Genomic DNA, 18,088 nt, shown 5'->3' on the forward strand with positions numbered 1-18,088 from the left:
GTCCTCTGTCCTGTCCACTCCATCCTTTCCTCGCATGCCACACCACCTCCCCACCCCCACCGTCCCTGATCATGGCTGAGATTCCACATTAGGACAGCATGAGCCACCACAGACTGCAATAAACCAGGACCTGAAGCCAAGCCTCAAGGAGGTCATATCACACCAGCAATCAGGCAACAGCATGGCCCTGGCAGACATGCTCATCAAAGTAAATGGGAAAAGACCCACCGTCCCAAGGGAAATAAATGATGCGTAAGTCTGAGGGCTGAACCTGGTAGGTCCTGTATTTTCTCTGAGGAACTCAAATTGACCATTCACTTTGGACTCAGATCTCAGGCTCCATACTTATTCTCCCTCCCTCCCTCCTTCCTTCCTTCCTTCCTTCCTTCCTTCCTTCCTTCCTTCCTTCCTTCCTTCCTTCCTTCCTTCTCTCTGTCATTTTTTCCTTCTTTCTCCTCCTTCTCTTGCCTTTCCTTCCCTTTCTTTCCCTTCCCTCCTTCCTTATACTCAACAACTCACCCTTTATTTTATTTATTTATTTTTGCCAGTCCTGGGGCTTGAACTCAGGGCCTTGGCACAAAGTATCCTTGGATACTTTGCCACTTGAGCCTCAGCAACACTTCCAGCTTTTTCTGGGTATGTTGTACTGAGGAATCGAACCCAGGGCTTCGTGCATGCTAGGTGAGCACTCTACCACTAGGCTACGCTCCTAGCCTCGCCCTTTATTTATTTATTTTTCTTATTCCTTATCTACATCTTTTCTCTGATGGAGTATAACCTGATGCCCACCTCGTTCTCCATCCCTGAAACCTCCCCTCTTGCTTCTCATCTCATCTCTTCATCTTCCTTTCTTTCTCCTCTCCTCATCTCCGTCTTCCCTTCTCTCCTCACACCATCCCCCTCCATGCATGTTGTAGAGGACCAGCATCCTGTCTCAGCACTGTGGCCACTACTTTTTTTTTCCAGTCTTGGGACTTAAACTCAGGCCCTGAGCACTGCCTTGGGCTTTATCAAGGCTAGAGCTCTACCACTTGAGCCACAGCACCACTTAGGCTTTTTCTATATACGTGGTACCAAGGGATCGAACCTGGGTCTTCATGCAGGTAGGCAAGCACTCTACCACTAGGCCAAACTCCCGGCCCTGTGGCCACTGCTTTTGAAGACAGCTTAGTCTGACTACATATTCATGAAGAGGTCACCTTTTAAGGGGAATAACCAGGTTAGGCATTATTATCTCTGACCTTCTTAATTATATGCAATGAGTGATCTAAGAAGAAAATAAAATGTGAAAGAATCCACTTTTCTCCCTATTCACATTTTAATTAGGGATTAGGAAAGCAGAAATATCCTTAAGGGGACTCTTGACATTTTTAACTTAGGAATTGGACATTGGGATCTGCTCTACCTTCCTGCCTCCATGTGAACATGTATTTTCCTCATATAAGACAGATAATTCTTTAGTTAAAATACTCACACTTTTAGCTAGGGGTCCTCTGCATTCTGCCAGCAGGGCTGTGAACCATGACTAGAATCACAGGTACTGCATTTAGACCCTGGAAACGTGGGATGGTGGGTGACTGATTAATTTTATGAAGTTCCCAGGTGGCATGGTAAGCAAGGAGACACCCTCTTTAGCTGCTGCACCCCACAGCTTGCAGGGATGATTTAAATGGAGTTTTATCTGGACCTGGGGAGAGGAAGAGAACAGAGTCTAGGGAGAATCCTCTCCATCTAATGTTCCATTTTTAACACTCTGATAGTTCCCTCTTTTTGGACTTTCAGCCCCAAATGCTTTTGGTACTCCATTATTAAAAAAAGAAGAAAAGAAAAAAAATCAGGGAAGCTACTGGGTCTGGTTGGGGGCAGGATGCTCCCTCCAGGACAATTCCTTTTATGCTATTTTTTGCTTTTGGAGGCCTTGCTAAATTGATTACAGCCACAGACGAGGCTGTCCCACTGTCTATATCCTCTGAAAATTGGATACAGAGGCTCCTGCAAGTCACAGATGCCAAGAAAACACAGCCGTCCCCAAACAAAAGAGGAAAACGAGGTCAGAAAAGAAGAGCTCAATGCTTTGCACTTTGCTGTATTTGGAATGGGTGGCTACCTCAATGTACCAAACAACAACCAATTGTGTTACAGGGGACTCTCATGGAGAACCAGAAGCCAAACCTCACACATTCACCTTTGTCTGCTGTGGAGAGAAAGGGACTGCAGAAAGCAGGGAACTGGTCTGCTCACACATCCCCTCCCAACTCTGCTTTAATTAGAAGTCCCTTTAAGAAACAATCTTGCCCATTTCTCACACATTTTGTTAACCCAATGAGCCATAACTGTAATTGATGGATTTCTTCTTCAATTCAGGAACTTCAACTGCTGTAGTAGGCTCTGTATTTTATAGTTAAAACTTAGCTACTGTTTGGCATTGATCAGACCACATCATTTCTCTCCCTAAGTCCTGGTGCAGGGAAAGGGCAGGGGTCTTGGGAGAGGGTCCCCTCTTGCCAAGGGTGGGGCTGGCTTCTACCACCCATGGAAAAACCAGAGAGTGAATCTCTCTTGCCACAGTGCTTGCTGACCAACTGAACATTGCAGGGAGGGAGGGGAAGAAGGATTTACAAACCCAACTGGAGATGGTTGGAATGCATCACTCCCCTTCCTCCTTCACTTCCCAGAAGTGCATCTAAAGGATTCAGAGAGAGATGGTAGCCCTTCTGTTCTGTGGCTCAGTACCACTCTGCCTCTTTGCTCACTCTCTGCTGTGCTCTCTTGTAAAGGATCTACCTGAGCAGCCTAGGAACATTATTCTAGAAAAGCCCAAGACTCATTGATAGAATCACTTAAATCCTGCTTTTAGGCATAAGTATTGTAGCCTTAAAAAAAACTCTCTGCATGATGGCAACTCCTTATGAAAGCAGGAATGAGCTGATCCCTTGTGCTGAGTCACAGCTCAGACCTTCGGGTGGAGAGACCCAGCTGTGGCTCAGGCATGGTCTGTGGGTCCCCCCCAGTGCTCCCTCTCAGAGGCAGTTTTGGGGAGAATTTAGCTAGTCATGAAAACAGTTGAATGTCAGCAGGTATTGGGTCCATGCTGTCGTTTATGCATGGTCTTTTCTCCTCTTGGGCCCTCTGGGCTGGAGCTGGTCATGGGTTTGGGACCTCCAGATCTTCTGTCTCACAGCACACTGCACAGCCTGGCAAGGGCCTGGTGATTTTCCTTTGATTTAATTCCCCCGAAGTCTCAGCCCACGCAGCATTAAGGACTGGCTAGCTCTATGAAGACTCCATCTCTCAAAGATCTATTACAGAGCCCAAGCTAAGGGGTACTGCAGGCCCCTTCTTCGAGGAAGACCCCACACAGGTTTTTTTTCCTCTCTCTCCCTCTCTCTTTTTTCCCTCTGAGATGTAGAGGTGAAATCCAGAACCTTATGCATGCTAGGCAAGCTGCTACCGCTAACTACATCCCGGCCCCAACCCCCAACAGGTTTTGACAGGACTTATGGCCTGTGTTGACCAGCCAGATGGCTCAAGTTCTTATACCATTTCTAGAAAATGCCCACAGTGGTCACGGGGCACGTTGAATAGTACATCTTGCCTCTTGTTGATGTCCTGATTTCCTCCCACAGGGTGCGGGTTGCACTGCCCTCGTGGTAGCCGTGGTGGCCCGAAAGCTGGAACTTACCAAAGCAGAGAAGCATGTCCACAACTTCATGATGGACACTCAGCTCACCAAACGGGTAAGATGTCGGATAGTACAACCCAAATAGAAGACAGAAGAAAATGGTCACATAGCGTGGATTAGGGCTGTGCCTGAAAATGGAGTGTTGTGGGATCCCCAGGCTCAGGTAAATAACCTCCACATAATTAACGCAACATCTTACCACACTAGGCTTCTGTCTTCCATTAAATCACTATCCATGGCTCCGGCAACCAAATGATTTTCCTGATAATTAACCAATGGCATACAATGGTATAACCTACCTCTGTGCCTAAATCATGCTCAATAAATCACATGGTGTGATGCAACCATTTTGTTTATGCTCAAATATTTTCATGATTCTCATCAGGAAAGGCAGCAGAGAGTCTTAAAAGTATATTGGAAATACATCTAAATCGAATCCTTTTTAGTTAGAAAAAAATGCCACTTAAAATGATCGTTCCAGTAGAGCCCATATTCCTAAACATTGTTCATCAAAATGTCATCATCCAATTTCCCCCTTTTGGGTTTTCTGGATAATGTTTCTCACTTGCACACTTATGAAAGTGGTTAAAGAGGATGAAACACTGAAAATATGAAGGAATGGGGAGATCAGACACCCTACTGAATTGTCAGAAAAGAGAAGGCTCATTTAGAAGAGACAGGAATGAGCCTTCCAAGGGTAACAGCAGGATGAGAGAGCTAGGCAGAAGCTGTTTTTTAATGACAGCTTTTATAGAAGATTCTCTAGAACAGCAGCCTGAATAGAGGTCAGAAATCTGACATCCCACAAGACTCTCCTCTTCCCCACAGAGAACCAAACAAGGTCTGGGCCTTTCTCTCACTGAGGATTTAGGCAGGGTAAGGGATCCACCAGCAAGCCCACATTTCCAGTTGGGTTTTTGAAAGCTAGCGAAAATATTCCGTGATTAATGCTGCAAAGCAGTTTTTATAAAAATGTGTTAGAAATAGAGACAAAGGCAGGAAGGGAGAACAAAGAGAGAGGGGAGAGAGAGAGAGAGAGAAAGAGAGAGAGAATGACAAAGTGGTATGTGAGCTCTGGGAAGGCCGTGGGAGAATGCGCAGTTGCCAAGGCCTCTCTGGTTTCTCAGCAGAATTATTTATGGGTTTGATTGTTTGGTCTTTGATTACATTTATTGAGTCCTTTAAAGAGCTGCCACAGATACAAAAAAGATCATGTATAAGCAAATATTCTTAAACTGTTGACATAAAAATGGTTGAATGATGCGCAGGGAGTTTGATCTACTGCTTGCCTGGCATGCATGAAGACCCGGGTTCAATTCCTCGGTACCACATACATAGAAAAAAGAAGCCTGAAGTGGTGCTGAGGCTCAAGTGGTAAAGCTCTGGCCTTGAGAAATCCCAGGGACAGTGTTCAGGCCCTGAGTTCAAGCACAGGACTTGCAGAAAAAAAAAAGAGTAGAGCAGTAGCTTTGAGCTGAAGAGCTCAGGGACAGTGCTCAGGCCCCATGACCCACAAAAATGGCTGAATGAGGTACTCCCTCATGGCCCTAAGTTACCAGCTATAGAACAGAAAAAGTGATTGGAAGCATCAAGCTGGCAGGCAATATTTGACATTGTTGTACTACTGAGTGACATCCTAAAGCCAGACCTTTCTCCTTCACCCTCCTCTACTACCACTACCAAAGTCATGCTTGGAACCAAGGGAATTTCTAAAGTTCTGGGGGACATGTTTGCATTAATTTTCCTGAAACAATTTAGTGATGTCTCACTGCAAGCAGTAGCGAGAGGTAAGAGATTTTTTTGCCTCCAAAAGTTGTTTACCAAGAACAGAAACATTAACAGGCTCAATTTATTCTGCTTTGCTTTTTAAAGCCAAGAATATACTTTGTATTTCATGTTATTCCTTTGTCCTCTCCATTTTTCACCCAGTAAATCAGACACTAGAGGAAAATAAAGCCAAGAAAAGCCAGCTCCCTCGTTTGCCAGAAAAATAAACAAATTTTTTCCTGCAATATAATTGTAGAACGAGATGAGATTGTGGATGCTAATTTCAATCTTTCAAAAATAATTCTCTAAAAACTTCTTTAAGGCCACTTACTTTAGGAAAAGTAGGACTGAAAATCAAATCCACAAATATTTATGGCTCAGTCATGAATGCAAGGTACCTTCTTAATCGAATCACATCTCACTTTTCCGGGAACACTGACATCTGTTGAAATGTCCCTTTAATGTCTAGTATCTTTTCTCAGAGAAATAAACAACACAACACTGGTGGTTCTTACAGAGGAGATTTCTGAAGCTGGCAGGATGAGGACTTCCAAAGTTTCTTTCATGTAACCTTGATTGAAATGAAGCTGGGTTTGCCCCTGGTCCAGTCTGGTTTGAGCTCATTTCAACCTGTCCATAGGAAAATCCCACATTTCTTCCCTGAGGGGTCCTAGCCTAGTCTTTATCCTCTCCAAATGTCCCATGTGTCCAATGGAATGGCTTATGGAGCAAGAAGTCATAAGCTTAGTCCAACCATAAGATCTCAATGGCTTCTGAGAGAGAGAGAGAGAGACAGACAGACAGACAGACAGACAGAGAGACAGACAGAAAGACACAGACAGAGAGACAGAAAGACACAGAGAGAGACAGAGACAGACAGAGAAACAGAAACAGAGACAGACAGAAACACAGACAGAGATTAATGTAGAAAGAGCTGAGTACATATAACAAACCTCCAAGGAGAGGACAGTAGTTTTAACAGCAAAAAGCAATCCTCTGTAAGTATGTACCATCTTAATTCTTCACACATTTAAGGGAAAAAGTAAAAAAAAGAATTTATCATAAAAACCCTGTGGTTCTAGTGTGCATTCACCTTACAACTTCGCTTCAGACTGACTCCAGCACTTCAGCCAGCACTATATTCATGTAGTTAAGTGTGGGAAAGGGAGGCGAGCTGGCTTCTGGCTTTGCTGAATCCTGTGCCTTGTCTTCTTGTGTAACTTGTCAACCCTGGTGGCAACGTCATCTCTGTATTTAATGGGATCATATCTTCCCACACTGACTTTGCAGTGTCACTGTCATTGTTATTCTATAATTATCACTTATTGCTAACCTCTGGGCTACTAGATGATACAAGTGAACAACTGACACAGAAAGACTGTAGGAATGGTCCTGGAGCTCTAGCCATTCTTCTGCCCAGATCTTCATATGGTCATCTTTCTGTTTTATGGAATGAATATGACTACCATGGAGAATGTTCCTTGGGTATTGTCTCTTGCTGTCTCTAGGGACACCAAGGTGGGTAAAAAGTGATTCTTGCCCTTCTACCTAACCTCTGGTAACCAGCTACCCTCGGAGAGCATGGCAGGGTGAAGTGGCAAGGCCCCACAGGTTTCAGAGGTGCCAAGGAGAGGTGTTGCTTTTTTTTTTTTTTTTTGCCAGTCCTGTGCTTAAGCTCAGGGCCTGAGCACTGTCCTTGGACTTTCTCAAGGCTAGAGCTCTACCACTTGAGCCTCAGCACCACTTCCGGCTTTTTTGTATGTATGTGGTACCAAGGAATTGAACCCAGGTCTTCATGCATGCTAGGCAAGCACTTTAACCACTAGGCCAAACTCCAGGCCCCAAGGACAGGTGTTTTGTGTGCCACATCTAACTCCTCTGCTCAGACTGGCAGGTAGACCTTCCAGTCACCTAGGCGAGTGTGTACAGCTGGCTCCCCATCACTTCTCCTTCTCCTTGCTGTAAGGATCCCCAAGCCTTGTCCATGTGCACTTCCCATGAAATCGATGAGCAAAAATTCAAGCTCCTGACTCCTTCAAACTAGTTCCTTCTCCTGACTTCCTTGATCTTCTCCCAACATCACTATTTCTCTAATGTCTAGGCCCGAAGACTTCACCCCAGCGCCGATCTTCTGTCCTCTGCTCCCATGGGGTGGGGGTGAGGGGAGAACAGTTTCCAAGCCTGATACACCTTGTCTTGGTTGTTTGCAGACAATAACCTCTCCACAGTCCCTGTAACCCACACCTAAAGCTACGTTTTCCATGACAAGAGCTCCTTCTCTGCTGACTTGGGTCTCATCACTTACTCATTCGGCACTTTGCTTCTCCTTAAACTCTGACTTAGCTGTAGACAGACCACTGCTGTATTCAGAAACCTCAGAAGCCCCACTAGCTACTGCATAGTGCCAAAGAAAACTTTATAACCATGTCAAAGTTTTTATTTCAGAAGAATAGTTTTTGGTTGGCTAATTCAAAGATTTATTCTTAGTAGGTTTCCCTTATAGGAAAAACATTGGTCTTTTGGAGAAGGGGGATCAGATAAAGAAATCTGGCAAAAAGGGCTGCTGACCCACAAGTGGGTTGGCATGAGTGAATCCCTAGAATAAGTCTTTATTCTTTAAAAGTTCATTGGATGATCTGCTATCAGGAACTCTAATACAACATTCCCCACAAAGGCTCCATCCCAGAGAGACTGGATATAGCATTTTCCCTCAGCATAGCAGTGGAGCTGGAAGGAGGCTGAGGCATGAGGAAATCTCCACTGGATGAGAACACTCAGGTCCAGAGGGAGGCCCATGGCAGGTGTGCATGCGCCCCAGCCATGTGCAAGCACAGTGAGCTGGAGGCTCTTTAGGCTCTGGTTCCTTCTCAGGCCAGGGGCAGCTCTTCAACCTCAAGCCAGCGGATCCTTCCCAGCTGTCTGTTCCTTGGAACCTCTCATGATGGTTAGGGTCCTAGGCCTGTGGGAGAGAAGTACCAGTTTAACACTGAACTAGCTGAGGATCACATGAGCAGCATTATGAAATTACCTACCATTCATCACCAGGTTGCTATGGGGAGAGCATCCAACTCCAACTTGGAGCCACAGAAATACATCTCCTGTCTGCCTCCTTCTCCACCCCAATTTCCTGCCAGCCATGGGGGTGGAACCCCTCCCCCTCGGAGTGAGGCAGGAAATGGGGAATAGAAGGAGGGAAGGAAGTGGGGGAGGTGTGAGCAGGGTGATAAAGAGAGGGCAGCCTCAGGAAGTCTGTGGGGGTGATGATGAGGGAAGAGAGGGTTCAGCAGATGGGGAAAGGGAGCCACTCCCTTCTCCAGGCCTCTGTGCAACAGGCATCTCCAGTCAAGTGACTGACTTCTTGAAGTTACTAAAGGCACACATAGCAGGCTGGTCTGGCTTCTTCCCTTCCAAACATGCCCTTCTCCAGCCTCCAGAAGAAAACAGTTCCCAGAGAGGGTTCCTGCAGCATACTGGTTAGGCTAATAACTTCTGCCAGAGGGGTTCCTGGAATTTCTCTCCCAGAGCTCCCTGTGGCATCTGGGGGTAACATAGTACCCCCAAGTTGGTGCTTTTTTTCACCCTTCTTATCCCCTTATTCATCCTCAACCCATCTGTAATACCAAGGGAGCAGATTTCCTTGGCAGAAAGATGGCCAGAGCAAATGCACGTGGAATGCTGTGTCCAGGGAACTGACATATGTGCTCCTTTACATGTGTTCTTTGTTGGGATTTGGGAAGAGGAGAGGGAAGGAACATTTATTGAGAGAATAATATTAAATTTAACACCACGTATTGAGGTACACTGTTAGAAGATTGTGAGCATATTCTCATTTAATCAATACAACAAGCCTGCTCCACAGATCAACAGCACTTATAACACTAGCTTTATTTTCCTGGGAAGCACTAATTACCTGACTCTGTACTACAGAGTACACACCTATCTCCTTTACAAGATGATAAATTCCATCAGGGCAAGAATATTACTAGTTTCCTGGGTTGAGTTGCACACCTATAATCCCAGAACCCTGGAAACTGAGGAAGGAAGACCTCAAGTAAATAGTATGATCATGACTCAAAAAAAAAAGGTTATTGGTTTATTTGTCTCCATATTCTCTCTCTCTGGAAATGTCTGACCCATTACAGGTGCTCATTAAATGTTTTTCAAATGAACAAGCAAGGGAAGTAAACATTAAGAGAGTTCAGAAATAGATCTAAGATAGAGCTAATAATCCATCTATGTGTCCATTTTAATAAAATAATGCAGATATTAGTGTTTAGCACAGAGCCTGGCATAAGGTAAGTGCCTGACAAATGTCAGCCGTCACTGTTATTTGTGAGATCTTTGTTGGATCGCTTTCTTATCCAGGCCTACTAATATTAGAGTTTTTTTTAAAACTACAGAGACCATAGAGACATCCTCTGACCCTAATCAGAGTGAAAGTAGAAAGTTTATGGATTCATAGAAAACAGTCAGCCTGTGGGCACATGGGTTTCGAAAGTCAGAAGGCTAGCCTTCCACATGACTAGTCTTTGTTGTGCCCAGAGGAGGGGTCCCCCAATGAAGACCACTGAGATTGAGGTGTCCAAAATGCAGTAGCAAAGGTTTATTGCAGGATACAAGCCAGGCAGGGAACTCATCCGCAGACACTCGTCACAGCGAGGCTGGAAGGAGTTCCTGTTCCGGGTTTACACAATTTTTTTAAAGGCAAAACCCACAAACAGCTGCCAGAGCAAACAGGAACAGGGGTTTGCTTACCTGGCTATTCTTTCCTATTTTTGTCCTTTTCTGCCTCCTTGTGAAACTGTTCAGCAAGCATCTTATAAAGCTGACTGTTTAATAAGCATATAAAACCAGGGTTAGTTTGAGAGGGTCATCAACTTAAATTGAGTCTAGGGTTTTCTGGTACCTCAGTCTTCACCTAGCCTGGTCCTCATAGCCATCTAAGTCACTGTGACCATGGCCAATATCATACAGTCATTGTCAGTTTGCTGCTTCTATCTGAAATCCTGCCTCCCCACTCCAACGTCCTGGGAATATCTTTTGGGCCTAGCGCCCTAGCTCACCAAAAGTGCTAGGAATAGATACCTAAGGCCCCTCTAGAGAAAGCTCTGTAGGGGGTCAGCAGGCCCCAGAAGGGTCTCACATCAACTAACCATGTTCAAAGCTATCCACCAGGTGAACTGGAGGTAGGCTCTGGTCACAAGAGCCTTTGCTGTCCACCTTGGAGAGCCTAGCACAGTTAAAAGCCTATTTTTTTCTCTTGTAGGTATTGATCTACTTAGCTTTGTGCCAGGCTGTTTGCTGGCAATTAATTTCAGTCAGCACAAAGGCTTGCATTTAACATCACTTTCCTGAATGTTCAGGGCCTCCTGCTCCAACCCATAAAGATGAGGCAGCTGCTTCCCAGCTGCCCTGACAGTGCTGTGATTTCATTATCTTACATTTGGGCTGGAGTGCAGGGCAAGACCTAGACTCTGTGTGCTGGCCTATTGCTAAGCAAGGACCCTGATGATTCTACCTGCCCCGCCCTCCATAGGTCCTTTCCAATTCCTTGAGCCCTGGGAAACAGAAAATAATTTTGTATAAAGATCAAATCCAGTCCATCCTTTGGACCACATGCAAACCTTATTCATCTCTTGGGCCTGCCTTTTGGTTAGACTTGGCCTCATATCCCACTTTTGTGAAGTGGATTCCTCTTGAGTAAGGGACTTGAGTTGGAATGATGATAATAACATATCTGTCTGGCACTGTATAGCTTATCTAACACTTGAATCCACATTGATTCTGTGGACCACTGATAACTTTAGAGCTATAGCTCAGTCTCTTACGTGTAAATGGGGATGGTAAAAGCCCCTCCTGGACAGGGTGGTTGTGAGGATCCAGTGAGCATCCACACAGGAGGTACGCAGCCCTCTGCCTGGCATCTGGGTGTTGCCCTCAGGCCCCCAGAACCTTCATTTGGCTTCTTAACCATTCTTAAAGAAGAAACAATATCTTGCCATATCCTATGGATAATTAGGCATTTTCTCCTCAACTGATTAGCAGAACTTACAGGCTTCCCATTCCCAAATGATTGTTTCATGTGGGACACAGAGACAACTGTGAAAGGTCTGAGGGCTTTGACACTGTGACACCCATTCCTCAGTCTTCATTAAAGTACAGGGCAGGCTTGACTGTCTTGTAAGCATCCAGGGAAACGGAAGAAATCACATATCAAATTGTCCTTGTCCCTAACATAGAAAAGCAAGAATTCAGGCTCTCCTGGAAGAAAACCTCCTTCCATGCCACCTTAATTTTTTTGTTATTATTTTTAAGTGGTTGTACACAATGCCACCAGTTTTGTCAGGAAACCACTGTTCACTGTAGGCTGAGCAGAGCCCTAAAAACTAGCCTCCCCCTTCCTTTCCCATTGTCACCCAGTAGACACGGGCCATCTCCAGCCTGCACTCACCACCACCTGCTTGCTTTTAGGCAGGCCTGTACCAGAGGTGAGCAATGAAATTATTTAAAACTATTTCACAGTAGATTTTTACTGAACAAAGGAAACAATACTTACGTCACTTAGACATCTCTGAGAAGACTTAGCTGTTCTTTAAAAAAAAAATAACCTCAGCGCCAATGAAAAAATATAATCCAGCCTGAGTAATAAATTTTTAAAACACACACACACACACACACACACACACACACACACACACACACACACGCACACAAAGTTATCAGTCTGTAAAAACAATGTTTCTTAGGCCTTCCCACACATCTCAGTATTTTAACAACGACCCATCTGTTGATGTCAGTCTGAAGAAGTAGGTCTGTACTCTCTGATTTTATTAAACTTCTTTCTGGCTAGTAATCTGACTTCTTCTAGTCGGGTCTGCTTACTTCCGGGCCTGGGGCCCAAGGACCTGTGCCAATTAGCATAGCTGACAGAAACGGAGATGGTTCATCAAAAATCTGTTTCACTGTGCTTAATAAGGAATGTTTTCTCTTGCTCTTGTTTCTAATTGCTGAAGATGTCTGTGTTTGGATTAAAACTTTGTCCCCTACCATCTGGATGCCATTGATATGTCTCGGCTCAGTCATGAGCTGGGTGATATCGATGGTTTCCATGTCAACAGATGACAGCATCATATGTGGAAATGTGATTGCAGTGAAGGGAGAAGGAGCCAGCCTTGAGAAAGAGGCAGCTCTGCTTTCACACCTAAATATCTTCACTGATTTCCAGACATCACTTTGAAATTATTTCAGTTTTATGTCAGTTACATTTACATGTAAAATTATGGTGGGTAATGGGTTTGGGCCATTAGGGAGAAAAAACAATGGACTTGTTGATACATGAAGCTCCAATCAGTATGAAAAACATTGCCTTAAAGAGGCCCTTTAAAATCTCCAGCTGAGGAGGGAAGAACTGGGAAAGAACCAGGGAACAGAAGACACTGGAAATGTACTCATTACCTGACTCATGTAATTGTAATCTCCCTACATCACCTCTATAATCACAATAAAGTAAGTTAATAAAATTAAAAAATTAAAAAATCTCCAACTTATAGGAATGTTTACTCTCTGAATGAAAAAAAAAAAAAACGTACCTCGTACTTGTAGACAGAAGGAAAATCTCAGGTAAAGTGCAGTGCCCTGCATTCAAGGGCCAGCAATGCCACATATTTATCTTTTCAAAGGGTTCCCTGGTCCTCAAGGTCTTGCCAAGGCAGCCTGTCTAAATATAGCATCAGCAACAGCAGTGGAGAGGCAGTGTTGAAATAATTAAGAAGGAAAGAAGAAATGCCTCTCAACTCAAAGCTTCAGTCTACTGCATCCAGTACAGGATTAATAAGAGACGAATTTTAATCATCTGTTCTCAAAGTTCCACGCTCTTGATTAAGAAAATAGATCAGTGCAGAATTATTTTTTAAGAGGTAGTCTATAGTCCCACACCCAAGAAAAGCATATTACATGAACCTAAGAAAAGGACCCTTGATCACAGCCAGCTTTGTTTCTTTTTCCTTAGATCAAGAATGCTGCAGCCAATGTCCTCCGGGAAACGTGGCTAATCTATAAACACACAAAGCTGCTAAAGAAGATTGACCATGCCAAAGTCAGAAAGCACCAGAGGAAGTTCCTCCAGGCTATCCACCAGTGAGTACCACAGCAGCTCAGCCATGCGGGGCGGGGCGGGGGGGGGGGGGGTTGCAGATTGGAAGCACGGTGGTGGGGGCTGGGGAGCCCTGCAGCTCTGTCAGCCTCTTCTAATATACCTGGGAAGCACAGAAAACACTGAGTCTGTTCCCCTCCACAAGCTCCAGGGTGGAGATGGGCCTCATTTGTTCATTCAGGTACCCCACCAGCCAAGCAGGCTGGTAGGCAGGATAAAGATTAGAGTGAGAGCCCCTAAAGGATCGTATTACACACTCCTTGCATTGCAACCTACTGGAACTTTCTCTGATGGAGAAATAGGTTATTTTTTTGTTTCTTTTTGTTTCGTGCTGGTACTGAGGTGCTGTTCTTAGCTTTTCCCCTCAAAGCTGGTTCTCTACCACTTGAGCCACAGCTTCCCTTCCAGCTTTTTGGTCTCATACATTTGTCTACCTGGGTTGGCTTGAAACCACAATCCTTAGATCTGAGCCTCCTGAGTAGGTAGGATTACAGTCTTAAGCTATCAGCATCTGGCAAGATTTCTTTTTTTCCAAGTACAATAGACAAGATCATTCTGATCTGGAGGCTTAGGGTAGCCCTGAAAGACTAGCGACAGGCAGCCAAGGGAGGAGGTACATCCTGAGCAAAGGCAATGAATTGAGAAAAGTCAGGAAACAAAAGTGACTGGGGGTGAGCAAGCACGGGGGCCTGGCAAGTCTTTAGCTCTCTCAGCTGTTGATCCCTGGCTCAAGGTCCCCATGCTGAGTTGCAAACTCCGACTGTAGACTCTGCCACTGAGGCTGAAGCATAACATGGGCTTGGAAGGTTTGGTTGTTCTGATTCTTCCTCCACAGACTGAGGAGTGTCAAGATGGAGCAGAGGAAGCTGAGTGACCAAGCTAATACCCTGGTGGATCTTTCCAAGGTGAGTGAATGAATCCAAAGACATTCTAGTTCCTCCATGCTGGCATTGAGACTTTTCAGTTGCATCTTTGATTATGCCCAAAATGTACAAGGCAGGACCTGTGCAAGGACCAGTTCATCCTGGTGGCTTACGCCTGTAATCCTAGCTACTCAAGAGGCTGAGATCTGAGGATCATCATTCACAGACAGGTCAGACAAAAAAAGTCCCCATGAGACTCTCATCTCCAATTAACCACTCCAAAACACAAAGTGGGGCTGTGACTCAAAGTGGTAGAGCACTAGTCTTGAACAGAAGAGCTTAGGGACAGTGCCCTGGCCCTGAGTTCAGGCCCCACAACCGACAAAAATAAAAGAATCAAGGTTCAAGGTTTTTGCCATTTGCCATTTGTTTTTAGGTTAAATAGATCAAGTTTGTCTATATTTGGGACTAAATCTCTTCAGTGTGGGATTGTTAGCTGTGTATTGAAGGACTTCTAAGGATGAACATGAAACACACAGTAGCGAAGCACCTTAAGCAGAACCAAATAGTGACAGTGACAATGCCCATGTTGCTGGCCTGGATTGTACCTAAAAACATTTTCTGGTTGTTATAGTAAGATGTTTACTTTCCTGCATATTCCATTCACCACAACCTAGATTTCCTGACTCTAAATTGATAGTACTGATGTGTGTGTTTTTTAAAATTTTCCATGAGGCAGAAATTTGGCAGTGAATATGGAGGAAGGGTGGGATGGAGGGAAGGAGAAAGGGAGAGAGAGAAAGAGAAAGACAGAGACAGAGAGAGTGTGTCCTCCTTTGGGCATCCAAGGGTCTACGGTCCAATATTCACTGACATTTTGGATTGCCAAAAACGCTAAAAAGAAATTCACTCCTCTTAAACATCTCCAAAGTGAAGGAAGTAAAGGTCACACTATGGGCAGAGCTGGGCAGTATCACCATCGAAACACCCAACACCCAACACCCAACACCATCCCCCCATAGAAAGTACATAGCTAATGTATAACCCAGGGCCAGGCTGGAAGAAAATTCCAGCAGATGTCAATGATCATAATGGAACCCTGTTCTCTGGAGAAAGCAAAAGAAACTCCCTTGGGCAAATTAAGCAGCCTTAGAAAAAGGGTGCAATCAGAAATGACTGGTTATTGGGCCTGTGCAGGCGCCTCATTCAATAGCGGGATCAAGGCAAAGAAAGGACCTCCTAAGCTGGTGAGGACTTTAATTGGGGAGTAAATGGCTTGGCACAGCTGGGGAGAAGCCCGCAGGCTTGTAGGCCCTTGGAGGGAGTGGAGCCCTGAATGGTGGGTGTGAGCACAGTTCTGGGATATAGGAGAAGACCCTATGGGATCTTGGGTATGTTGGAGAATGCTCTCAGGTTCCAATATCAGAAAGCTACTGGAACTGGGTTGAAAAATGGAAAATTTATCCTAGCGATATCAGAGTCTCATTGTAGACAGAGCCTCAAAACAAGTGTATGGTCAGATTTCAGAAAGAATTGGCAAGAAGGGGACCTGGGAAGCACTCAGGTGATATCCTTAGACTATCTCTTTCCTGATTGTGTGTCTTCTTCAACATCTCTTCTCTCTCCCGTTCATGTGCCTACTTCAATATCTCCCCACCCCTGCTTTGTCAGTCATTGGGCCTGAGCTCTTTCACTCAAGGCTAGCACTCTACTTTGAGCCACAGCGCCATATCCGGTTTTCTGGTGAATAACTAAAAAGTCACATAGACTTTCTTGCACAGTAAAATTCTGCCGAGCATTTCTTTCTAGAAGTCACTAAGTTTTCCATGTTTCCTCTCACTTGCAGGGCCCATCATGGTTGACATTACCCTAGGAGTATCAGATAAATTTAACTTTTGAGCCCCGCTTTTTGCAGGGCCATCCCTAGCTTAAGAACAAAAATACCAATAAATAAGAAAGATGGCTTTATGACTTGTGTGCTGAATGAAGATATACCTAATCAGAGCCACAAGGTACTCCTAGTTGGGGAGAGAGAGTATGTAGGAAAGGGTTAAGGGAAGATTGTGCAGAACCATAGTGCAGGACATGCCTAAGACCTGACTAAGAAATGAACTCTGACATCCATCAAGTCTTTGTTGTTTCCACACAAGAGACATGCTCAGGGTACTGACAGCAGCTTACCATATTTCATGTTAGCCCCCATTCCCCTGGTGCCCTTTCATCAACCGAGAAGATACAGAAAGGCAATAAATACCAGGCGTTCTCCCTTTCCCTTCTTCTCCCTCCCAAACCACTCCCTTCTCACCCTTGCCCTGGGAGCGTTTCACTAGATTAAGAATGTGGCACATGGGGCTGGGAGTTTGGCCTAGTGGTTAAAGTGCTTGCCTAGCATGCACGAAGACCTGGGTTCGATTCTTTGGTACCACATATATAGAAAAAAGCTGGAAGTGGTGCTGAGGCTCAAGTGGTAGAGCTCTAGCCTTGAGAAAGTCCAAGGACAGTGCTCAGGCCCTGAGCTCAAGCCCAGGACTGGCAAAAAAAAAAAAAAAAAAAAAGAATGTGGCACGTGGCCTCCAAATATGACTTTCTATATTGAATAAACTACATGGTGATACAGCAGGGAGAACTTGCACTCTTTGTCCATTTCTTCAATCTAAATATAAAAATAATTCCCACAATCTGAGGCTCAGGTGATCCAATAATAATACCTGTAAAAATGCCTCATCAATTGTAAAGGTTTTGTTGCTGATTAACATGGATGAGGAAAGCAGGATCCAATGGAACAAAGCAATCAACTCAAGGTCAGGCAATTGGCAATTCCCAGCACTGGAACCAACGTCCAGGGGCCAGGACTGCGAGTCCAGAGCTTGGGAGGGTGCTGTGGTTCTGCCATAGGAATTGGAGGTTTGTACATTCCGGGAAGAAAATGCACCTTTGAGGAGAGTCTGGGAATAACCATGAATGAGAAAAGAACTTTCACCTTGAGAGTCACTGCCCTCTGAGAATGCTAAGCAGCCAGCCTTCTGCTCTGGCCATGGCTGAGCAGAGAGAGAAGAGCTATTTTCATGCCACCTCTGCCAGTTTCTCCAGCTGGCAGGGTTTCACGACATTTGCACACACACCTCCTTCTCTTGGCTGATTTTGCCTCTTTCTTTTACCTTCTGTTTTTCTCTCGCCTTGTTTCCTGCTCTGTGGGGCCCGGGAGCACCAATGTTTTTCACATCCTCCTGGAGCAGCTTGCCATTTTAGATTCGATTAGCTGGGGAGAGGGTTGGTCCCCCGGCAGATCCTCAGAGGCCTACCCTGCTACCACTGAAACTTCACTCGGAGCACCTGGGAGTGTGGGGTTCTTCTGATGTCAATCTTGATCCCAGGTCTGTTGTACAGAGCTGGCATCCTGGCAGTGGATAATCTGGAGAAATATGGCTGTCATGTAGGCTTAAGGCAAGAGCAGTTGTGATACTGGATTGCAGTGGGGCTAGAACACTGTTCTGGGCACCCAGGAGCCAGTACCTGTCAGAGTGAGGGAAGTAGCAGTTCTCAGGGGGGAGTTTGATCGGAGGTAGTCAGCCAAGACCTGTCAGGTGGAATGGCTCTTGACCAATGTCCACAGTGGATCAGGCA

At 45.1% G+C, this 18,088-nt stretch overlaps 1 protein-coding gene across 1 annotated transcript in view; it reads left to right on the forward strand.

Moving 5' to 3' along the window:
• The window catches only part of Kcnn3 (potassium calcium-activated channel subfamily N member 3), a 158,742-nt gene that overhangs the window by 133,151 nt on the left and 7,503 nt on the right, over positions 1 to 18,088 (forward strand). Inside the window, exons 5-7 of the mRNA XM_090340881.1 lie at positions 3,627 to 3,737; positions 13,458 to 13,585; positions 14,437 to 14,506. Of these exons, the coding sequence (XP_090197007.1) occupies positions 3,627 to 3,737; positions 13,458 to 13,585; positions 14,437 to 14,506 (309 nt within the window). The remainder of the gene's footprint in view (positions 1 to 3,626; positions 3,738 to 13,457; positions 13,586 to 14,436; positions 14,507 to 18,088) is intronic.

This window comes from Megascapheus bottae, chromosome 10, assembly GCF_031878675.1.
Source record: "Megascapheus bottae isolate mThoBot1 chromosome 10, mThoBot2.hap1, whole genome shotgun sequence".
NCBI classification, from domain to species: Eukaryota; Metazoa; Chordata; class Mammalia; order Rodentia; family Geomyidae; genus Megascapheus; species Megascapheus bottae.